This window comes from Barbus barbus (assembly GCF_936440315.1).
Source record: "Barbus barbus genome assembly, chromosome: 10".
In the NCBI taxonomy this organism is placed as follows: domain Eukaryota; kingdom Metazoa; phylum Chordata; class Actinopteri; order Cypriniformes; family Cyprinidae; genus Barbus; species Barbus barbus.
Window position 1 is genome coordinate 23208353 of NC_136738.1, and position 21941 is coordinate 23230293.

General features: G+C 38.1%; 1 protein-coding gene across 4 annotated transcripts; it reads right to left on the minus strand.

Annotated features, from left to right (window-relative positions):
* Nucleotides 1-83: 83 nt before the first annotated feature.
* Nucleotides 84-21311, minus strand: LOC306876288 (amyloid-beta A4 protein-like). 4 transcript variants are annotated; one of them, XM_079427346.1, is made up of 18 exons: nt 21091-21267; nt 17039-17092; nt 16522-16689; nt 15076-15205; nt 14701-14813; nt 14191-14381; nt 13548-13792; nt 13163-13333; nt 10576-10709; nt 6360-6434; nt 5921-6079; nt 5607-5735; nt 5426-5525; nt 4011-4214; nt 3685-3738; nt 3528-3598; nt 3275-3421; nt 84-1916 (listed from the first exon to the last, which is right to left on the minus strand). In XM_079427346.1, exons 1-18 carry the CDS (start codon nt 21151-21153, stop codon nt 1815-1817), a joined length of 2310 nt encoding a protein of 769 aa, XP_079283472.1. In that variant the 5' UTR covers nt 21154-21267; the 3' UTR covers nt 84-1814. The 4 variants fall into 4 exon arrangements, with proteins under 4 accessions (XP_079283472.1, XP_079283473.1, XP_079283474.1 ...); XM_079427347.1 differs by lacking the exon at nt 17039-17092 and having other exon boundaries at nt 21091-21311; XM_079427348.1 differs by lacking the exon at nt 13163-13333.
* Between the last annotated feature and the right edge of the window lie 630 nt (nt 21312-21941).

Here is a 21941-nt window from a genome sequence, read left to right on the forward strand (position 1 = left end):
AGTCTTGCATAATGCAGCAGCAATCAAACACACCCTTTGTTTCTATATTGTTTTGTGCAGCAAGCAACACATCACAAGGAGTTTGTATGTACATTCAAAACTTTATTCATGGGTTACAGTGTTGTAGAAAGCTTTTTCCCTTCTAAGCCAATGGTTTGAATAGATACTGAAGGGAAAAGTCACAGAAAGAGCTTTCTTTGTTCCCTACTGACCACAGACACTCACCTCAGAGTATCCACTAATCAGCACAACACCAGATTTTAGAGCTAAGGTAATTCTATACAGGAACGTAATGAGCAGTGTGCACTGTGACATAACTGCACAATGTTTGACTCGTTTAATGGCTGTGTGTCTCATACAATGTATTTTACAACAATTCACAATTTCCTTCAACGTCGTGACACTTTTAAAATAACTCTTGAGAGGTCACTTCAAAAGACCACGTAACATTAATATTTCATATCTACCCGTTCCTTCCTACCTGCTCTGGCCCGTAAGGTGCTATGAGATACTTCAGTGAAACAAAAGTGGGGGAGAAGGTGAGGTGTTTCTGTCCCAAAATGTGTTCGTGAATATCACAGACACTGGGGGAATACAAAGGGGAAAGTGGGACAAAAATCACACAATCTGAAAATGGTGGCTATTTCTGAAGCAAAATCCCACCACCACTCCATACCTCCCTTCCCTAATCCCGGCCCCATACCAAATCCTGACATGGAATAAAACTTCATGAGGCAAAAAGGGCCTAGACCCTTCCCAAAAATAAAAAAAGCAGAGTGTGTAGAATGTTAACAAACCAAAACGTGGGCTAATATTACACTTCATAATACAATACATCTTTTTCCAGCCCCATGCAACCATTTAAGTGTGCGTGGCATGGTCCAAAAGAAAGAAAAAGCACACTTCGATTAAAGCATGTCCCTGTGACGATGTAGCCAAGCAGATATTTTTCACTTATTTAAAATGTGATCACAAGAAGACAAAATGTACAATCCAGCTAAAATCTCTACATGAGAGAGAGGTCAAAGTCTGCGCCTGGATCCAGAAACCATCTCTCTGTTAAAATTGCCATGCACTATATAGATACAGCTAGTTTCTGCCTTAATTCAATACATATTACACACAAAATAAAAACAAACATTCATTTCTAATCTCTGTATGTTTTTTTGTTTGTTTTTACATTTTTTTTAACGTATGGATTTTTTAATATATATTTTTTTGCATTTTTTTTTCCAGAAAAAAAACCCCCTGAATGGAACGTTAAACAATGAGTACATTATTCGGCATCTGGTTGTTTGCGATTGGAGCCTCATGTAGCCAAACACAGCACTGCATCATCTGAGTGCCCAGGAAAAAGGAAGGAGGAGGAGGAAGGAAACGTGCAAACAAAAGAGGAGATGTAAGTGCTTAAAGAAGTTCTGGAGGGGAACAAAAATGGTCGAGAGAGAGCGGAGAGAAAAAAAAAACTAGATGGTTTAGAGGATCATGGGTAAGAAGGAAAGCACGGGCAAAGAGAACGGGTCATTCACCACACAGTGCTGTGACGGACAGGCATGGGAGAGCACAGATGGACCATCGTACTGACAGATGGCAGGATGGGCGGCAATGACACATCACTCTTCTGTGCAAACTGAGTGAGCGCTCGTTCAATTGGATGAAATGGTCAGGTGATGGAAGCCACTCTCGTCTTCATGGTGACAGAGCTGAGCGATAGTGTGCATGGGGGATCAGTCTGCATTCTCTGTCCTGATGCAGTGGGGTGATGGTGGTGATGGTTGGTGGGGATGGGGAGTGTGGGGATCTGAAGTGGTTCTTTAGTTCTGCATCTGCTCGAAGAACTTGTAGGTGGGGTTCTCATAGCCGTTCTGCTGCATCTTAGTGAGATGACGTTCCTCAGGGGTCACCGCTGCATCCACCTGACACAGAAAAAATAGGTTGTGATTAAAAGTTACAACTCAGACCTAGACTAAGATTCCCAGCAGTGTTTATTTTTATACACTAATTTGATCCTTTACTTTTATAGTTCTGTTTTTTATTTCATTGTTAAAGTTTCAGTAATTTGATGTGCTTTTTATTATTATTATTATTGTAAGTTTTCCATTTAGTTTTTATTTCAGGTTTAGATTTAGTCATTTTAGTATTTCAGCTTAAATGAAAACTAGAAATGTTGCCTAACCGACTGAAAAAAAAAGTTTTTCATCTTTTCATCTAACTATATTTTATTTCAGCTTTATTTAACTACGTGAAAAACTATATTTTATTTCAGCTTTATTTAACTACGTGAAAATGATTTTTAATAGTTTTATGCAATTAGATCAGGGGTGCCCAACCCTGTTCCTGGCGATCGACTGTCCTGCAAAGTTTAGCTCCAACTCTAATGAAACACACCTGAAGCAACTAATTAAAGTCTTCAGGATCGCTTGAAAATTAAAGGCAGGTGTGTTTGATTAGAGTTGGAGCTAAACTTTGCAGGACAGTCGATTGCCAGGAACAGGGTTGGGCACCCCTGCTCTAGATTGAAGAATTTCCATGACCTTTTTTCAGACCGCCATGATTAATGGAGACACAGCAAATAAATATATATTTTGAGCATCAATATCTTAATAATCTTAGAGTATCCTACATTTAAGCTAAATGCAAATGTGGCTGGAATAACCTACTAGAGATCAAAACTAGATTTATTTTGTAATTTTTTTATAGTGTAATATTGTATTGTATAGTATAGATTTTTATTCACTTGTTATAGACAACATTTTTTTTTTCAAACTTAACATGAATGTATTTCCTTGGATTGAAATATATGGAGGTAAAAATATATTTTTAAATGGTTTTAAAAAATATACTTATATATTTAAAATGGATAAAAATCTATTGGTAGAGAATATATTTACATTAATATATTGTTTGTATATTTTGTTCCATATGGGTAATGAGTTTTAAATAATTTCATAAACGCTGAACCCAGAAAGAGCAATTTCTAGCTGATTAAATATTTTAGAGCTGGCGGCAGATATTTCTTTTAATATTTTTAATATAATATACCGGTAATATTTTTTATTACTCTCATGGCCATGGAAAGACATGAAGATTTCATATGCTAAAAAGTCTGTCTGAAGACTTTTTCTTTTAAATGAACATTTTTATAAGGCACCTATGTTTGATTCAGTAATTTCACTTTAATGGCAAAGAAAAGGTTATTAGTCAGTTAATGAGTGCATGGCTGACAGTTTTTGCACCTGAAGCCTTCATATGTTTATAATATGTTGTCTCTCACCTCAATAACTCCATGGTGAATGGAAGTGTACTGCTTCTTCCTTAGCATAACAAGAGTGATTACAATCACAGTAGCGATGACAACTCCACCCACCATCAGCCCAATGATTGCCCCCTTATTAGAGCCCATGTCTTCTGCAAGGAACATCTGATTCAACACAAACACAATTATTACTTTTTATAATATGAAATATTAGATATGTATATTTTAGCTCTATATATTTTTAGCTAAATATCTGCATAAACTATTGTACCAGTCTCTTGTCACGAACATCATAACCAGCATTGTGCCTTTCCTCAATGTCCAGCCGAATTTTTGGAATCTCTAAAACCAACCACACATACGAACATAACAATTAGACATATGATATTAAACAAAGCAATGGGTGAAAATAACATATACACACTTACCGGGTCTCGTAGGCAGACCCCTATCTGGAATTGGACGGGCATCTACGGGTTCAACTAAACAAGACAAAAAAAAAAGCTTTTCAGAAACAATTTAAGGTGTAAAACAATGTAAGCTTTAGATACATTTCTAATAATTATCATTATTATGCACCTTTGTGTTCCTTTTTTCATGATTCTTAAAGAAAAATCTCAATGACCCTGAACTTTTGAACAGCAGTGTATAGTTGTATGTTACTGGTTACTCTATATCTGTTTATGGTGATCATGAAAATGGGCCTTTTAAAAGTTGGCAGTTCAGTTACAGCATTCAGAGTGCAAATGTTTACCATGGTTGTCAGTGTTGGCCTGGTTAAAGCTTTCGGGGTGGATGAAGCCCAGGCCGTCCTGCTCTGGTGGCAGGGTGTCCAGGGGTGTGGTGCTGTCAGGCAGGTCAGGCATCAGGGCGTCGTTCCCATAGCTCACCCTCATCTTACTCTGGAGAGATGACAACTGTTGGGTGACTTCAGCCTGGTCACGCTGAATCAGCAAAGCTGGAGAAAGAAAGGATGAGAGACCTTAATCAAGGCTTTTCAACACTTGTTAAAACAGGTTCAAACATTTGAATTAGTGCTGTTAAATGATTAATCGCATCCAAAATAAAAGTTTTTGTTTACATAATATATGTGACCCTAGATCACAAAACCAGTCTTAAGTGTCAATTTTTCGAATTTGAGACTTATATACATAATCTGAAAGCTGAATAAATAACGATTTACATTGATGTGTGGTTTGTTAGGATAGGACAATATTTGGCCGAGATGCAACTATTGGAAAATCTGGAATCTGAGGGTGCAAAAAAATTTAAAATTTAAAGTTGTCCAAATGAAATTCTTAGCATTACTAATCAAAAATAAAGTTTTGATATATTTACAGTAAGAAATTTACTACGTATCTTCATGGAACATGATCTTTACTTAATGTCCTAATGATTTTTGGCATAAAAGAAAGATCGATCATTTTGACCCATACAATGTATTTTTGGCTACTGCTCCAAATATACCCCAGCGACTTAAGACTGGTTTTATGGCCCAGGGTCACATATGTGTGTGTACTGTGTAGTACACATCCAGCATATATTTTGAAAATATTTACATGTATATATTTATATTCATATAAATTATATCATATATATATAAATATATTTAATATATAAACATAACATATTTTTCTTAAATATATTCATGCATTTGTGTGTATTTATAGTTACATAATAAATATACACCATACACACACATATATTATGTAAATAAAAACTTTTATTTTGGATGTGATTAATCATTTGATAGCACCAATTTTAATAGCATGTTTTATAGTAAATATAATTTCCACGCACTTACATTTACAGAAAATGCCCCAAAATTCACATTTTCGAAATTCAAGGATGCATTAAAGTTTTATCAATTTTAAACATTCTATTGTAAAGATTTCAATTTTAAAACAATTCTGTTCTTTTGAACATTATATTCATTAAAGAATCTTGAAAAAAGTATCAGGTTTCTCATAAAAATATTAAACATCACTAATGTTTTCAAAAATGATAATAATAAATATTTCTTGAGCCCCAAAATCAGCATATTAGAATGATTTATGAAGGATTATTTTTTTCTTCTTTTTTTTTTTTTGAATTCTCCCCCAAACATTTAGTGGTTCCCAGTTTGAAAACACATTTCATACATGACTAAATAAACCACCTCACACTCACCCACTTGATCCTGGATTTCAGTAGCCACTTGTGGCACCTTGTAGAGGTACCCCAAGGATTGGTTCATGCGTTCTTCAATCACACGCAGGTGGGTCATCACCTATGGGCACAAGCGGTCAAAATGAAGTTTGAAGTGTCAACACATTTTATGAAGTAGGAAAGAACAGCTTTACATCCTTACAAAGGGCCGAATCTGAGATGCCTTCTTGGGATCCACCTCCCGCACATGCTCAAAGTGTTTGAGAGTGTGCTGCCTGTCCTTCTGCTCCGCTCGTATGTACTTCTTCAACAGATTGAGGACCTGTCGAGGCTGTATGACATGGGACACAACAGGTTTTTCTTGGTTAGCGGTTGCCATTTATCCATGACACAGAAATTAGATTAGCAGATGAGAGACATTGTGGCAAACAAATGAAACTAATCACTACTGTAAACACATTTGTGCAACATATGGCATTTTGTTTGTAGTTCAGCACAATGGCTGTGTGTGAATACCCGAGGCGGGTCAGACTGCAGGGCGCTAAGGTAGCTTTCCAGAGCCTGACGGCGACGGTCGTTCAGCAGAGCTTCCACTCGTGCCATGTGGGTTTCTACTAGCTGCTGTCTCTCCCCGGCCGCTTCCTTCTCCAACGCCTCCACCTTCTCCTGGAAGCGCTATAGAAACACGAATGAACACAAAGCCAGCAGCCATGTAATTCTGAAGTATAAAAAACCGCAAGCCTTTCAATCCCCTTGAAAATCCACCCTCCATTTTAATGTATGCTGTACTGCTAAATCTGCACTTGAACCGCAACCCCGCTAAGTGCTTTATATAACAGATTCACAAATCGCTATATTATATGAACAATAAATGTTGTTTACTCTCCACTGTTCACTGTTTCTGAATCATCAGCCAACATATCTCATTCACAATTATTAAGAGCTGAGAGGCTACCTGAATTATGGTCTTCTTATCAGCACGAGGAAGATTCTTCGCTTGTCTCTCTGCCTCCTCCCATTCTCTCATCACCTGAACAGAGATAAGAGAAAACGAAGGACAGAATCATCAAATGAATTCAGAACACTTATGGTGTAAACTAAAATCATGGTACTACCATGGTACTTTTTGGACATGTACAATGGTAATACACAATATAACATAATACAATCATTAAAAACGAATGTATTAATAAATAATTGTTCCAAACTACATATTAATTTATTGATAATGCTACTTTAATACTATATTTTGAAATACAGTATTTTACAGTTTTTTTTAAACAAAATAAAATTACAAAAATGCAGTCAATTCCAAATAAATGGTTGATACATTTTAATGAATCGCTTCAAACTGTCAGTTTCACTGAACAGATTCAAAACTCTGATTTAGCAATTTATTTGTTGTTTGTATTATGTTTTAAATGGCCAAACTCAAAAACTCAAACTCTGATTTAGCTTTTTATTTAGATAGCAACATTACTAAAACTGGTCACGGGAATCCATGTTTTATTTTTATGCTTTAAATATTTTCCTAAAATACATATGTAGATAAAGATAGCTATTTATTACAAAAACTGTTATTACTGTGCATATTAATAAAAATGATTAAATATATTCCTTTCTCTTGTTAATTTAGTAAAAAATGGTGTGGAAAACTAGCATTGATTATTTTAACTGAACTTCGTTATTTCCTGCAATAACCCTTTTAAATCTGCAACTTCAGAATCAGAATCAGAATCAGAATCAGAAAGAGCTTTATTGCCAAGTGTGTTTGCACACACAAGGAATTTGTCTTGGTGTTAGGAGCTTCCAGTACAGAAAGTACAAACATAGTGCAGACAACATATAATTAAGGTGATAAAGAACACTAATAATGAAGAGAATAGACAATAATTAAGAATAACAATAGTAATAAAGAATAAAAATATAGAGAAAAGAGACATGACCATAGACAGAACTGTGAATGTGCATGTGTCCTATGTACAGATGAAGGTTTGAGGAGTTATTTACAGATGTACAGTACCGGGGTGTGTTATGTGTTGTTCAGGTGGGATACGGCCTGGGGGAAAAAACTGTTCTTGTTTCTGGCTGTTCTGGTGCTCAGTGATCTGTAGCGCCGGCCAGAGGGGAACAGTACAAAGAGAGAGTGAGCTGGGTGTGAGGGGTCCAGAGTGACTTTCTTAGCCCTTTTCCTCACTCTGGAGGTGTAAAGTTCTTGAAGGCTGGGCAGAGAGGCACCGATAATCCTCTCAGCAGTCCTAACTGTCCATTGTAGTCTTCTGACGTCTGTTTTGGTAACTGAACCAAACCAAACAGTTATAGAAGAACATAGGACAGACTCGATGATGGCAGAGTAGAACTGTTTCAGCAGCTCCTGAGGCAGGTTGAACTTCCTTAGCTGGCGGAGGAAATACAGCCTCTGCTGGGCCTTTTTCGCAATAGAGTCAATGTGATTGTCCCACTTCAGGTCCTGGGAGATGGTGGTGCCCAGGAATCTGAATGACTCTACTGAAGTCACAGTGCTGTTCATGATGGTGAGTGGGGGGAGAGCAGGGGGGTTTCTCCTGAAGTCCACTATCATCTCCACAGTTTTGAGCGTGTTAAGCTCCAGGTTGTTAAGACTGCACCAGACAGCCAGCTGCTCAACCTCCTGTCTGTAAGCAGACTCGTCACCGTCCTTGATGAGGCCTATGACTGTAGTGTCGTCTGCAAACTTCAGGAGCTTGACAGAGGGGTCCAGTCATTCGTGTAGAGGGAGAAGAGCAGTGGAGAGAGAACGCAACCCTGAGGGGCGCCAGTGCTGATGGTGAGAGTCCTGGATGTGAGTTCGCCCAGCCTCCCTAGCTGCTGCCTGTCTGTCAGGAAGCTGGTGATCCACTGACAGATGGAGGAGGGCACAGAGAGCTGTCTCAGTTTGTCTGAGAGAAGGTCAGGTATGATGTATTGAAGGCCGAGCTGAAGTCCACAAATAAGATCCTTGCATAATTCCCAGGTTTGTCGAGGTGTTGCAGGATGTAATGCAGTCCTATATTGACAGCGTCATCCACAGACCTGTTTGCTCTGTAGGCAAACTGAAGAAGATCCAGCAAGGGTCTAGTGATGTCCTTCAGGTAGGCCAGGACCAGTCTGTCAAGTGACTTCATGACCACAGACGTGAGTGCGACAGGTCTGTAGTCATTAAGTCCAGTAATTTTGGGCTTTTTGGGGACGGGAATGATGGTGGAGCGTTTGAAACAGCAGGGAACTTCGCACAGCTCCAGAGATCTGTTGAAGATCTGTGTAAAGATGGGGGCCAATTGGTCAGCACAGACTTTTAGACAGGCAGGTGAAATACCGTCTTATCCTGAAGCTTTCCTAGATTTCTGTTTTCTGAAGACCCGGTTCACATCCTCTACACAGACTTTAAACGCAGGTAGAATGGTGGGGGAGGGAGTAAGGGGGATTGCAGGGGGGGAAGGTGAATGTGTAAAGTGCAGATCAGAGCGGGTGCTGGGTGTCAGTCTGGCCTTTTCAAATCGTCAGTAAAACAAATTGAGATTGTCAGCCAGTTGTTGATTCTCCACAGTGGGGGTGGCGTCTTGTACATGGTGATGTTCCTCAGACCAGTCCATACTGACGCTGGATCGTTTTTTTGCTGAAAGTTCTTTTTTCAACTTCTTAGAGTAGTTCTTTTTAGCCACTCTGATCTCCTTTGTTAGTCTGTTCCTGGCCTGGTTATACAAGATTTTATCCCCATTTCTGTAAGCGTCCTCTTTGGCCTGACAAAGCTGTTTGAGTTTCCCAGTAAACCACGGTTTATCATTATTGAATGATAAGAATGTCCTGGTGGGGATGCATATATCCTCACAGAAACTGATATATGATGTTACAGTCTCTGTGAGCTCGTCCAGATCGGTGGCAGCAGCTTCAAAAACACTCCAATCAGTGAGGTCAAAACAAGCTTTTAAATCTTGCTCTGCTTCATTAGTCCATCTTTTAACAGTTCTTAATACAGGTTTAGAAGATTTAAGTTTTTGCCTATAGGTCGGTATGAGATGAACCATACAGTGATCAGAGAGCCCCAGAGCTGCCCGTGGGACAGAGTGATATGCATCTTTAATTATTGTGTAACAATGATCCAATATATTATGGTCTCTGGTGGGACATGTAACGTGCTGTCTGTATTTTGGCAGTTCGTGGGAGAGATTTGCTTTATTAAAATCTACAAGAATGATTAAAAGAGAGTCCGGGTACCTTTGCTCTGTTTCAGATATTTGTTCAGCCAGCTGTTGCATCACGGCGCTCACTCACACGTCCGGAGACACATACACATTCACGAGAATGAAGGAGGAAAACTCTTGGGGCGAATAGAACGGTTTACAGTTTATGAAGAAGGCCTCCAAATTAGGAGAACACATCTTCTTCAGAGTTGTTACATCTGAACACCAACCTTCATTTATGTAGAAACATAGTCCACCACCTCTCGTTTTCCCCGTTAGCTCCGTGATGCGATCTGCTCTAAACAGCTGATATCTCGGCAAATGAAGCATGTTATCCGGGATGGTTTCACTCAGCCAGGTTTCAGTGAAGCACAATGCAGCAGAGTTTGAAAAGTCCTTATTTGTGCGGGTGAGGAGAAGTAGTTCATCCATTTTGTTAGGAAGGGATCGGAGATTCGCTAGATGAATGCTTGGGAGCGCAGTTCGGAAGCCGTGTTCGCGGAGCTTAACCAGCTCGCCGGCGCGCTTCCCTCTTTTCCGTCTGAGCTCGCGTTTGACTAGGACCGCTGCCCCTCCGACCAAAACATCCAACAAAGCGACTGAATAATCAAAAACCGGAAAAAAATTGTCCGTAGTGTGTTGCCTTATGTCCAGTAGTCTCTGGTAAAACTGACCGTAAGAGAATGACTAAACACAGAACAAACAAACAAAAACATTAAAAGAACGGGAGCGTTCCACACCACAGCAGCCATACGCGGCGCCATCTCAAGATTGAGTTTTGGGCTGAAATGATGGTTCCTATGATTGAAAACAAGTCACCATTGAAACACACTCATATACATAAACATACATATCGAATGCTATATATCGATATATGTTTTTAGCGCTATTGTCCAGCTTTACTACCACCACCCTGTTTTTGTAAAATAACTTTGTTCCACTGCAAACATATCACTCTACTCAGGTTCCCACCTCTGACATTTTCTCTCTGTGTTTGGCCTCCAGGCTCTCCTTTGCCTTCTGGAAGCGGGTGTGCTCATTCACATCTCCTGGAGCTTCCAGGTAACGATCCACAGCATCAGCAGGGCTCGGGGCCATGGTTGGCACTAGAGAAAGTGAGAAGTCTTGTTCAGTGAAAGCCAAACCCCCCCCAGATATATATGAGCCAGAGAATCTTCCTTACAGCAAAGAGAGCAAAGACTCCTGGGAAAGAACAGATAGTTCAAGTGCAGGTTAAAATTGGTTAGCAGAGACAACATTTGTGAAATTGCTTTTGCCAAAGGTTACTATATTGCATATTTTAAGTGTGCTCAGAGAGTTAAATGAGCTGTAATGCAGGAAAATCATCCAGTATGGTACATCTGTGTACATACAGTGACCACAAAAAGTGTTTTGACACTTAATAATATATGAATATGACTGCATTTAATATATAAATATGCGGAACCTAAATTATAATAATGTGCATCAACAATTTAAAAGTATTCAAAAAGTAAGGAGTTTTCAGTTTTATTTTAAAAAGACATGCAGTAAAAGTATGTTCCAGTAAAAGTAAAATGTCTTAATTTTAAAAAGTATATTTACTGTTTTACTATTTTAAACCTGACAAAATAAATGCAAGGTGACAATTTTAAGTGTTGCATAAGTGTCCAAATACTTTTTTTGTGCTGCTGTGTGTGTGTGTGTGTGTGTGGAGCATGTGAGAGCTGTATTTCATGTGCGTGTTCTGTAGCAGCTCCTGTGAAGCTGCTGTGACACTTTCTGACAGCGAGCATGCGGGAACAGCTAGACCGGCTGAGAGGAATATGCCCTGTCAGGATGAGGGCTGCTCCGCTCTCACTTTCCCACAGAGTCCAGCATTGTGCCTAACCGAGTGGAAACCGCCCCACTGAACTGCTGCCACAGACTGGTCTGACCAGAGGCCGAATACAGCTCCATCACTGGCCCACACAGAGATAAATGCAAACGGAGAGAGAGAATGGGGGAGGGACGTACAGAAATGCAACGTTCAGCAGGTTAAGAAATACACTCATTGAGATGCAGGTGTTCTCAAAGCAGACAAAAGCACAAACAAACATTCACGCTATCAAATTTATAAACATCTACTTGAAACCTCTGGAGGCTGACACACACAAAAAAGCACTCTAAACTACAGTATTGAGAGCATTTTCATCTAGATAAAAAAATCTAAATAAAAATACTAGTAGTTAAAGACTTTTGAATCTATCTATCTATCTATCTATCTATCTATCTATCTATCTATCTATCTATCTATCTATCTATCTATCTATCTATCTGTCTATCTGTCTATCTGTCTATCTGTCTGTCTGTCCGTCTGTCCGTCCGTCCGTCCGTCCGTCCGTCCGTCCATCCATCCATCCATCCATCTAAGATATTCTGCTTTTGCAAGGATAGGATCATTCTAGAAGTTTCTGTAACATTCTGTAATATTCTTGTCCTTTGTGGGACTATTAATAAAAGACATGTTTTGGATGACTCACTTTTGGTAATTGTTTATGTTAAACTGTTCTTAGCTCAGTATTATGCAGTATTATGTACCATGTAATTTCATGCATGAGTAATATAAGATTAGCTTGTATAAGCTGTCAACATATGTTTTAGTTTTGAGCACTCTTAAAAAACGTTATAAACAAACATTAAAAATAAAAGTGAAACAAGCCCTTTATAAAAATTTGTTTCATAGTGTATTTACATATTATTATAACTATGCTTTTTTGCCTGTTTTTTTATAATTCAATCTCATTTGAACGTTTATATATATATATATATATATATATATATGTATATATTATTTCTATAATATATAATATATTTAATTATTAATTTATTATAAATTATTTATTTATATATATTTTTTTACATTTAAACAGGTCAAAATGAATCTAAAAGTAATCAAATAGCAGTCCGATTATATTACCTACAATGTGTAATGTAATGAATTAATAACGTACTGACTACAATTTTTGTCATGTAATTTGGAATCTATCCATCTGTGTGTGTGTATATATATATATATATATATATATATATATATATACACACATACAGTATATACACACACACACAAATATATATATATTAAAATATATTAAATCCAGCATCAGCGCCCAGACAGTTTCCCCATTATCTAACACTTGTTACAAGTCAGAACAGCATCAAAACATTAAAACTAACTACTCTCACACCACTCAGCCCTATAACCAGTGTTGTAACTTATTTTAAATCCTGATTTGTAGATCACAATAATATCATTTTTCTTTAACCATGGCTCTGTAGATTCAAGAGACACAGATGGAGAGTTAAAGAAAAGTTTGAGTGCTCAGTGAGCTCAGAAAAGTCAACAGGAGGTTAAACTAAAAGAACAAGATGCTCTGCCTATACAGTCACCTCACAGAGACCTGTAATCCATGCGAGCTAAAGCATCCAGCCATCTGCTGAGCTTGTCAGTTTGGCACGAATGAAGCAAAGAAAGCGAGAAAGAGACGATGTGCTGGTTAGCGGAGAGATGAACTTCTTCTCAGTAGACGTCTGGACTTACACTCGCTGCTGCTGCAGACAGCCATGCAGTACTCCTCAGATTCAAAGTTATTGCGGTTACCCCCGCAGCCCCCAAACATGAAGGGGGAGCATCGGCCCGTCTGCACCACAAAATACCAGCGGGATAGCTTGTCATGGCACGGCCCTGACCGAGGAGGGGCCCAGCATACCGCTGATGGGGAAGAGACACTCAGTGGATTTGTTTAAGTGTTCATATGTAAGGTTTTGCTCAAGTTTTGCCCATTTAAGGAACTACACAATGATGATTCAAACTTTATGTCCTGAAATGCCATATGAGCTCATTAATCATAGTTATAATGTTTGGAAATGTACCACTGAAATGTATAATGTCAACATATGGACATATATGCATACAGAAATCTCACCTCGCACAACCTCCTCTATAGACTCTGTTGTGGTAGTGGTGGTGGTTGTCATGGCAACATTGGAGGTCTGCTCACTGGTGTCTTGTTCATCAGTTGTGTCTTCATCGTCATCTTCCTCATCGTCATCATCTTCACCATCACCATCTTCATCGTTATCCCAGACTTCCTCTTCCTCATTGTTGATATCCTCATCATCCTCAGTCATAGCAGGCTCAGGTTTGGTTGGGGCCTGTTCTCTCAGTATGCTGTGATGCAAAAATATATGAAGATGATGACAAATACATTCAAAAACTACACACTGAAGATTCACAATATAATTTAAACCAGAAAATGAATAGATTCATAGGAGTGTGATAAATTTTAAATGTGAAAAACATTAAATATGAACGTGAAATATCCCATCATACCATCATATCCCAAATCAGGCTAGAGAACATAATCATCAGTGTAAATGAGTTCATGCAGCTCAAATGCTGCAGTTATTAAAGCAAAGGGGGGACACAGTAAATTGCACAAGTTATGTTTTAAATGTTTTATTTATTTTTATAATTTGTATATCTCTTGATAATATCATTTGTAACAAAAAGTCAGTGAAAGTCCGTGTCAGTAAGAGAGTTTTGAAGAACTGCTTGTGTTTGTGTACCTGCCGTCAGTATACTCGGCCTCTGCGCCGCCCCACCACACATCTGAGTTGGCCTCCTCCTGCTCCTCACTGTCTAACTCCTTCTGCTCCTCCACAGGGCAGCACACAAACTCTACACCACGGAAACGGTCGATGCCGCACGGCAGCAGCATGCCGTAGTCATGGAGATTCATGGAACGATCACCGCAGGACTGCAGAGGGCCAGCCACAGGGAACGAGCGAGCGAGAACGAAAGCGAGAGAGGTATAAGGTGCTGAGTCATCATACAGCTATAAGTAGAACACTCTTGTGTCTAGAGATGAATTATACATCCTATTCAATCATAATCTGCCAGTGCCATTATTTAACATGCAAATAAGAATGATATATTTGGATGTTTCTGGTTAACATAAATGTCTTATCAGAAGCATATAAGATGGGTATCCACTAAAATAGGTGCTGGATCTGGCTTGTTCTGGCACAAATTACAGCTCTGTGTGGATTTAAAACGCTTGTGGTGTGACCTCTGACCTCTTTGGCCACTGTGTGCCAGTGTAGGTGACTCTCGCACATGTCCATTCGCTCCTGGTGCAGGAACTTGCATTTATCTGGGACGAGGAGGGCATCGCTGACAAACTCCCCAACTAATAAAAAAAAAGCAAACATTTGCTCAGATAGATTTCTTCTGATATGTACCTCGGAGGGTTAATTGTCCTGAGCAAAGGTTGTGTTTTGATGAATCTCATCTTATCTGATGCTGAAGGATGATAGGAAATCACACAACAGCCACGTTAAAAGCATTAGTTTAATGTCCCACAAATCCAGGTTAATACCCTAGGAGTGGCAGAGAACTCTGATATAAGTGTCACGTTGAAGGATAGTCTTTATGTAAACACGCATACGTACCCAGGCAGCGGTAGGGGACCACAATGCGCGTGTGACTGCGGCACTGGTGACGACCCATTTTGCACCAGTTCTGGACGCTGACGGGCTGGTTGGCCTCCACTACGTTAGTGATCTGGAGGTCTGGGTATACCTGTGGTAGTCAAGATGGGGTAAATTACCAGATGATGTTGAACAGAAAAGCCATTGGCAAACAATTTTACTTTCATAATCTGACCTATTTACAAGTAAAACAGGTTATATAAGATGAGAAAAAAGATCCCTTTATTTTTATTCATTGGGAAGTCAGAATACATATCAGAATGTGGAAAATATAAATAACAGTGATGTGCTGAAATGAAAATTTGTGGCTGAAAACTAATTTTTAAGCTACTTCTTTTCCCCATCACCAGTCAACATTAATAAATTTGGTCACACTTTATTTTAAGGTCCAATTCTCCCCATTAACAAACCATCAACTATGACTTTTGCCTCAATAAACTCCTAATTTGCTGCTTATTAATAGTTAGTAAGGTAGTTGTTAAGTCTGAGAATTGGGTAGGATTTGCGATGTAGAATACGGTCATGCACAATATGTGCTTTATAAGTACTAATAAACAGCAAATATGTTAATAATAGGCATGTGAATAAGTTAATAGTGAGAATTGTTAATATAGAGAATCCCTATAAATTCCATGAATTCCAATTAATCCTAAAAATAACATTTTCAGTCTGTTTTCTCTCACAACTTTGTGGCCGTACATTTCTCTTTGCACAGTAAGACAAGGAATGTATAAAGAGGAGGACTGTGTAATTTGACTGAATTCAATATAGCTAAAATAGTCATTTTAAAAAATATTATTACAGAAGTGTTTTCTAATTTGATTTAAATACATTTTTAAATGTAATTTATTTCTGTCAGAATTCATACTAATTTGCTGATTTGGTGCTCAAGAAACATTTCCTCTTTATTATTATTATTGTGGAAAACAATTTTGTTCCTTACTTAATATTTTTTATGATATCTGTTGAAATATTTTCAAGACTCTCCATTCAAAAAACAGCATTTATTTAAAAACAGAAATCTTTTGTAACATTATAAATGTCTTTATTATCACTTTTGATCATACCATAGCTGAATAGAAGTATTCATTTATTTAAAAAATTCTTACTGACCCCAAACCCCTGAATGGTAGAGTATATTGGCATTGTATTGGCTATCATCCACACTGCTATCTAAATAACATAATCAGCCATTGAAAAACTCATATGAGTCAACCACTTAATAGCACTTGACGTGCTTATGTAATACTCAGAAGGCCCTTGGCTATTAATTACTTAGATTGTCATTATATAATTGACTTTAATTACTAAAGTAGTCACGATACAATAATGTTTTACAATCTGTGTAACTTGTGACAAGTAACACAGACACTGTAGAAGAACTCATTCTCTTTTCTCTCTCATTACCTCTTGGCAGTACTGAAGGATGCCCTCTTTGGTGCCGATGCAGCTCTTGGTGCCAGTTGGATCTGGCTCCCACTTGCCACTCTGGATGTTGATATACATGTTGAGTTTCCCACAGAACATGGCCACCTGGGGCTCCGCCAACAAGCCCACTGAGTCATCCGATGGCACCTGCCAACAGCACAATCAGCGGTAACATGAGGAACCATTATCACATAAGCCTATATGATCTTCAGCTGTCTTCATGCGGGAAGCTTTTCTCAGCAAATATTGATATATACGATCAACTGTCATTAACTTGATTAGTTCATCAGCTGATCATTGAAGTAATCAGATCACATTTTTTATTGATTGACTGTCCTAATTACAGTCTGACTTGCAGACAGAGAAAGGATGACAACATAAAGAGGAAAAACAGCAACTGTGTTTGGAAGAACAGGGATTCAACAAATATGATTCAATTTTGCACCAAATGTTGTCCCAACTAGCTAAACAGAGAGTCGATTAGATAAACACTTACATATTGAACAATGTTGTGGAAACCTTGATACATTTTTTCTGGATTCTTTGTTAACTAGAAAGATCAAAAGTATAGCATTTATTTGGAATAGGCATTTTTTGTAACAATGTAAACATTTTTACTGTCACTTTTGATCAATTTAATGCATGTTTGCTGAATAAAAGTATTAATTTCTTTAAAAACTAACCCCAAAATGTTGAATGGTAGGCTATCCATTTCTCTCCATTTCCCACACAGAAATACATAACTATGGTAACTAAGCAGGGTTTGTTTACCTCCATACTAAGCCACACCCCCAGTGTATCACACAATGTGAAATGGTCTTGCACAATAATTTGATCACTGAGGTTTATGTGTTAAGTGTGAGGGTCTTACTAAAAAGCGAATTATCAAACTAATTTCATTCTTTTTGACTAAAATATAAAACTACATGCTGAGACCTCAATATAAAATGGGAAACAACTCAACTGGTAAAAAACTCTATATCTGACAAATGCTTGTAAACAAATATTAATCTGTTTTAGAGCCACGGTGCCAGTTACATAACATACAATTTAAAACACCAGCTCTCTTCACTTCAGAATTAAAAGCCTTAAATACAATCTAATCTCTTGAAGTGGAATGGAAGATATTTAAATATAAGAAAGAAAGAGATAAATATATGAGAAAGAAATACGAGTTTGGGGGTAAAAGAGTTTTTGAGGTCCTGAAAATTAGTGGAAGACTAAAGAAAAACATATTTAGAAGACATTCAATTCATAAACTAAGTCAGTGAGAAAGAGAGAGAGAGTGAGAGAGAGACAGGAAGAATAATGGCTGTCCTCTTTTGTATGCCTTTGACCTGGCCTCGACCCAGTGTGTCACAAAGGTTCCTTACAACCAGACACACCCAGTCTGTTCAGCTGAGCGTGAGGAATTATGGGACTGTTGCGTTTTCCCCCTTTTGTCCTGAATAACAAACAGTGGAAGTGCTGCTACAGCCAGCTGTCTAAAATATGCATCTGTCCCATTAGACTGATAGACAGACAGACAGACAGACAGACAGACAGATAGACAGATAGATAGATAGATAGATAGATAGATAGATAGATAGATAGATAGATAGATAGATAGATAGATAGATAGATAGATAGATAGATAGATTCTGTCTAGGGATGTTTTATCTTTTTAAACTGTAACAAATGCTTTGGTGGTTACAGTGCAATAAAACATCCCTCTGCTGTAGGGCGATTTAAAACAGAATACTGTAATTATGCTGGCCGCAGTACAGTAGTTAGCTCTTTAGGAAAACCATGTGTCAGACACTAAATTGTCTTAACTTCTGCAATGCATATCAGCTATAGATCAGTTTCCATGTGCTGTTTAGATGGGATTATTACCATTTTGCTGTCAATGTGTGATGTATGAAATGCTTTAATATTGACACAACCACTGAACCATTTGTGAAAGCTAATCATCTGTGAATATTAATCTCCCAAAATAGTGTCTCAGCCAGGTTTTCATAGCAGCTCCACATTAGTGCATCTATCAAAATGAAATGTGCAGCTTTCAAGAGCCATTCAGCTCTGGCTTCATCTTTAAGGTTGTCAAAATCAATGAGCTGGTTTTTGTACTTGCACTCGAAGACATAATTTAAAACCGACCATGTTTACATGTTCCACTGACATTTCCCAGTCAAACAAAGGAAGCCCTTTTTTAGATGGAGGCTGACTGAAAACAGATTTACTAATTATAAGCAAACTAAGCAAGGGAGCTTTCAGGCAAAACAGCTTGTTCATGGTTATGGTGATCAGTAAAGAGGTGACAACACAAACTCTCAAAGCTTGTTTTGGCACACTAAATACAAGTGACACCTTTATTGCAAAAATCTTGAGGGTCTTTTTTCTTGCAGCAGTCAGTGTGTAAAATTCTACAGTGACTTACAAAGGGTCAATTTTTAGGAAACTCAGATGTTGCCTACCACAATAAGCCACACTTTTTTACTCACTTTTGATGATCCCTTCAGTATAATTGACATGAATTTAGTCAATGTGTTGGAGTTAAGTAGCAGATGACCTCAAAGCTAACCCACATGGACAGACCCACATACAGTATATGATTTCATACAGTTGTTTTTATATTATTGACATGTTAATAATAATGTGAAAAACAATGACAGTACCTATTTTTGGTCACACTTTATTTTACGGTTACATCTATTAGTTGCTTATTAGCATGCATATTATTAGAACATTAGCCATGTATTAGTGCTAATTAAGCACATATTAATGCCTTATTCTACATCCCTAATCCTACCCAATACCTAAACTTAACAACTACCTTACTAACTATTAATAAGCAGCAAATTAAGAATTTATTGAGGGAAAAGTCGTAGTTAATAGTTAACAAGTGTTACCTATTCTAAAGTGTGACCCTATTTTTAATGATACATTATCTAATACTGATCTGAGGATACAAAGCTTGAGCAGTGTCCCAATTGTCCCAAGAATGTTCTGGGAACATTATTTTATGGTTGTTAAAAATGAAACCTAAGAAGAACTTTCCTATAATGTTACAAATTGGTTGCCCACAAAATAGCCAGAGGGGAATCATATGCTAAGATCAGGTAACGTCATAAAACAAAATAGTAACCTCATTTTCTTTGTGAGGGCCTGTTTGATACAATGTAAAAAATACACACAGATTGGCATTGGAACTTTCATAACTGAAACAATAATGTTGAAATGATTCTAATATTGATCTATATTTTACAGACTTAAATATATTCCCTCCTTCACACACACTTTTTTCCTTAAAGGCATTCAATATGGGGGGTGGCACACCTAAACGCCCTGATTCGTATTTGCACCCTGATATCATGCCATATATTAAGAGAACAATAACACCATAGGTGTAGGCCTTTATGGAAATGTAGCATAGAATTAAATATCTCTATTATGTGTTTAAACGTACCAGGTGTCAATAAAGACTTTAACACGCAAGTACCAACATAAAATAATCTGTCCATGCAAAGCATAAACCGCGCGAGAAACAGGTTAAATCCGTCCAGAGCAGATCTTTACGCCGTTTGGATAAAAAAATGAAACGCCGCAGTTCACTGACGCCATCTTGCTTCTGTCAACTAACATCATTTTGTAATATTCCTTAAAAGATCTCTCTACCATGAACCAGTCCCACAGTATTTACGCATTTGAACAATCATCCCCACACAGCAAAACAAATCCCTTCATAAAACACTCGTGAATATTAGATGCACAAAGGCGCCGCAGAGGAATGATTTTCCTCTGATGCGCGAGTGGTTAAGGAGGGCCGCCGGATTGCTGCCACAGCATTTATTCACCCAAAATGGAGCACTGCAATCTTGCAAACCAGCCGTATGGTTTATGGTTCTTTATTTTGTGTAGCCTATATATTGCAAGTGATGAGGGACTGCGTTCTTTAATACATGCCTCCTTGACAAAGAGCTGTCAGATTTCACCAGCCGCATCTGCATGGCACGAGTTCATGTTCCTCTGATCCATATTTCTTTGCTCAAACATAAAAACATCACGGGTACAGCAAGATAAAACCGCCATATCAGCATTTTCCACCGTGCAATTCTGTATCAGCACGTCCTTCGAATGTGAATCTGATGTATTCTTATGAAGGTGAGCAGATGACTCCCAAATATAAAAACAAGTTAATGCTTTCCTATAAAGTTGTCAGAATGATGCACGTCTTTTCTCAATGATATGTATGACTTTCTCAAGCTACAGTTCGCCCGTTATGCCTAATATTTGTGAACGTTAAACCCAGCGACCCCGCTGCACCAGTAGCCTCCACCCTACACTTTTTAATTGATTTAAAACAATGATGGCAAAGAAAACCCATCGCATTAGAAAGAACCATGATCCTGCTGGAATACGCCACTGACAATCCCGCAGCGCTCAAAATGTCTGTCTGCATCCGTGTCATGCTCTCGCTTTGCGTTTTTCCACCTTCGCTCCCAGTCCGTCCTTTAAAATATGGAGGAGAATCAAGCTCCCTCTCCATTACACAATCACTATTCTTACCTCGATGGCGAGCGACAGAGTCGTCAGCATTAACAGCAGGAATACCGTACGGTCCATACCCATGGCCGTGTTCCCAAATGTAGCACGTCCTGATGGATGAACGTCCTGAGCGGATCAGTTTTTTTCTGTGGCGATTTTCAGCTCGGTGTTCCCCTATCGTCTGTGTGCTGGTTGTGCTTTGTGAGAATGCGCGACTGCACACAGCTGCTCCAGTGAAAGTCAGCTGACCACACGTCTGGAGAGTGTGCAAGAGAGTGGATCGAAGGTGGTCAGTGAGGAAACCGCAGAATTTAACCGATACATCAAAACACTGGAATGAATGAGAAGCAAGCAAAGTTTTGAATCTCTGTTCAATTTAAACTACAGCATTATTTTATTGTAACACCTATTTATAGATATAGAAATAATAATTACACAGAAATAACCAAAGCCATGTGACCATTGGGAGTTTATTAAGTTTTTGTTGCTTCATAATAACTTCTCTCCTATTAGGTCAAAGTGGCCACATTACTCCAAATACTACAGAAATTCATATGCAATAATTGTCAAGCTAAAACTCAAGATCCAACTCTTACGGAAATCAACTATGGTTTTACTACAACCCCACCACCACCACCAAAAACAAAACAAAACATGGTTACTATGGTACCACAAATTAACCATGGTTTTGCTACTCTAACCATAGTTTAACCATGATAATTTATAGTAAAACTGTGATTATACAAAAAATGGTAATCAATACGCAAAAAAAAAAAAAAACATGGTTACCACACTTTTACTACAGTAAAACCATGATTAATTTTTGTAATGGAAAAAAATTGGCTACATGCATGAATTATTGAAGCAATAGG

Coding starts and splice junctions, on each gene's coding strand:
- LOC306876288 (XM_079427346.1), bottom strand. CDS start 21,153: ATGGGTATGGACCGTACGGTATTCCTGCTGTTAATGCTGACGACTCTG. Junction 15,206..16,521: donor TCCTTCAGTACTGCCAAGAG/GTAATGAGAGAG, acceptor TGACTACCACAG/GTATACCCAGACCTCCAGAT. Junction 14,382..14,700: donor GGCACACAGTGGCCAAAGAG/GTCAGAGGTCAC, acceptor GGCCCTCTGCAG/TCCTGCGGTGATCGTTCCAT.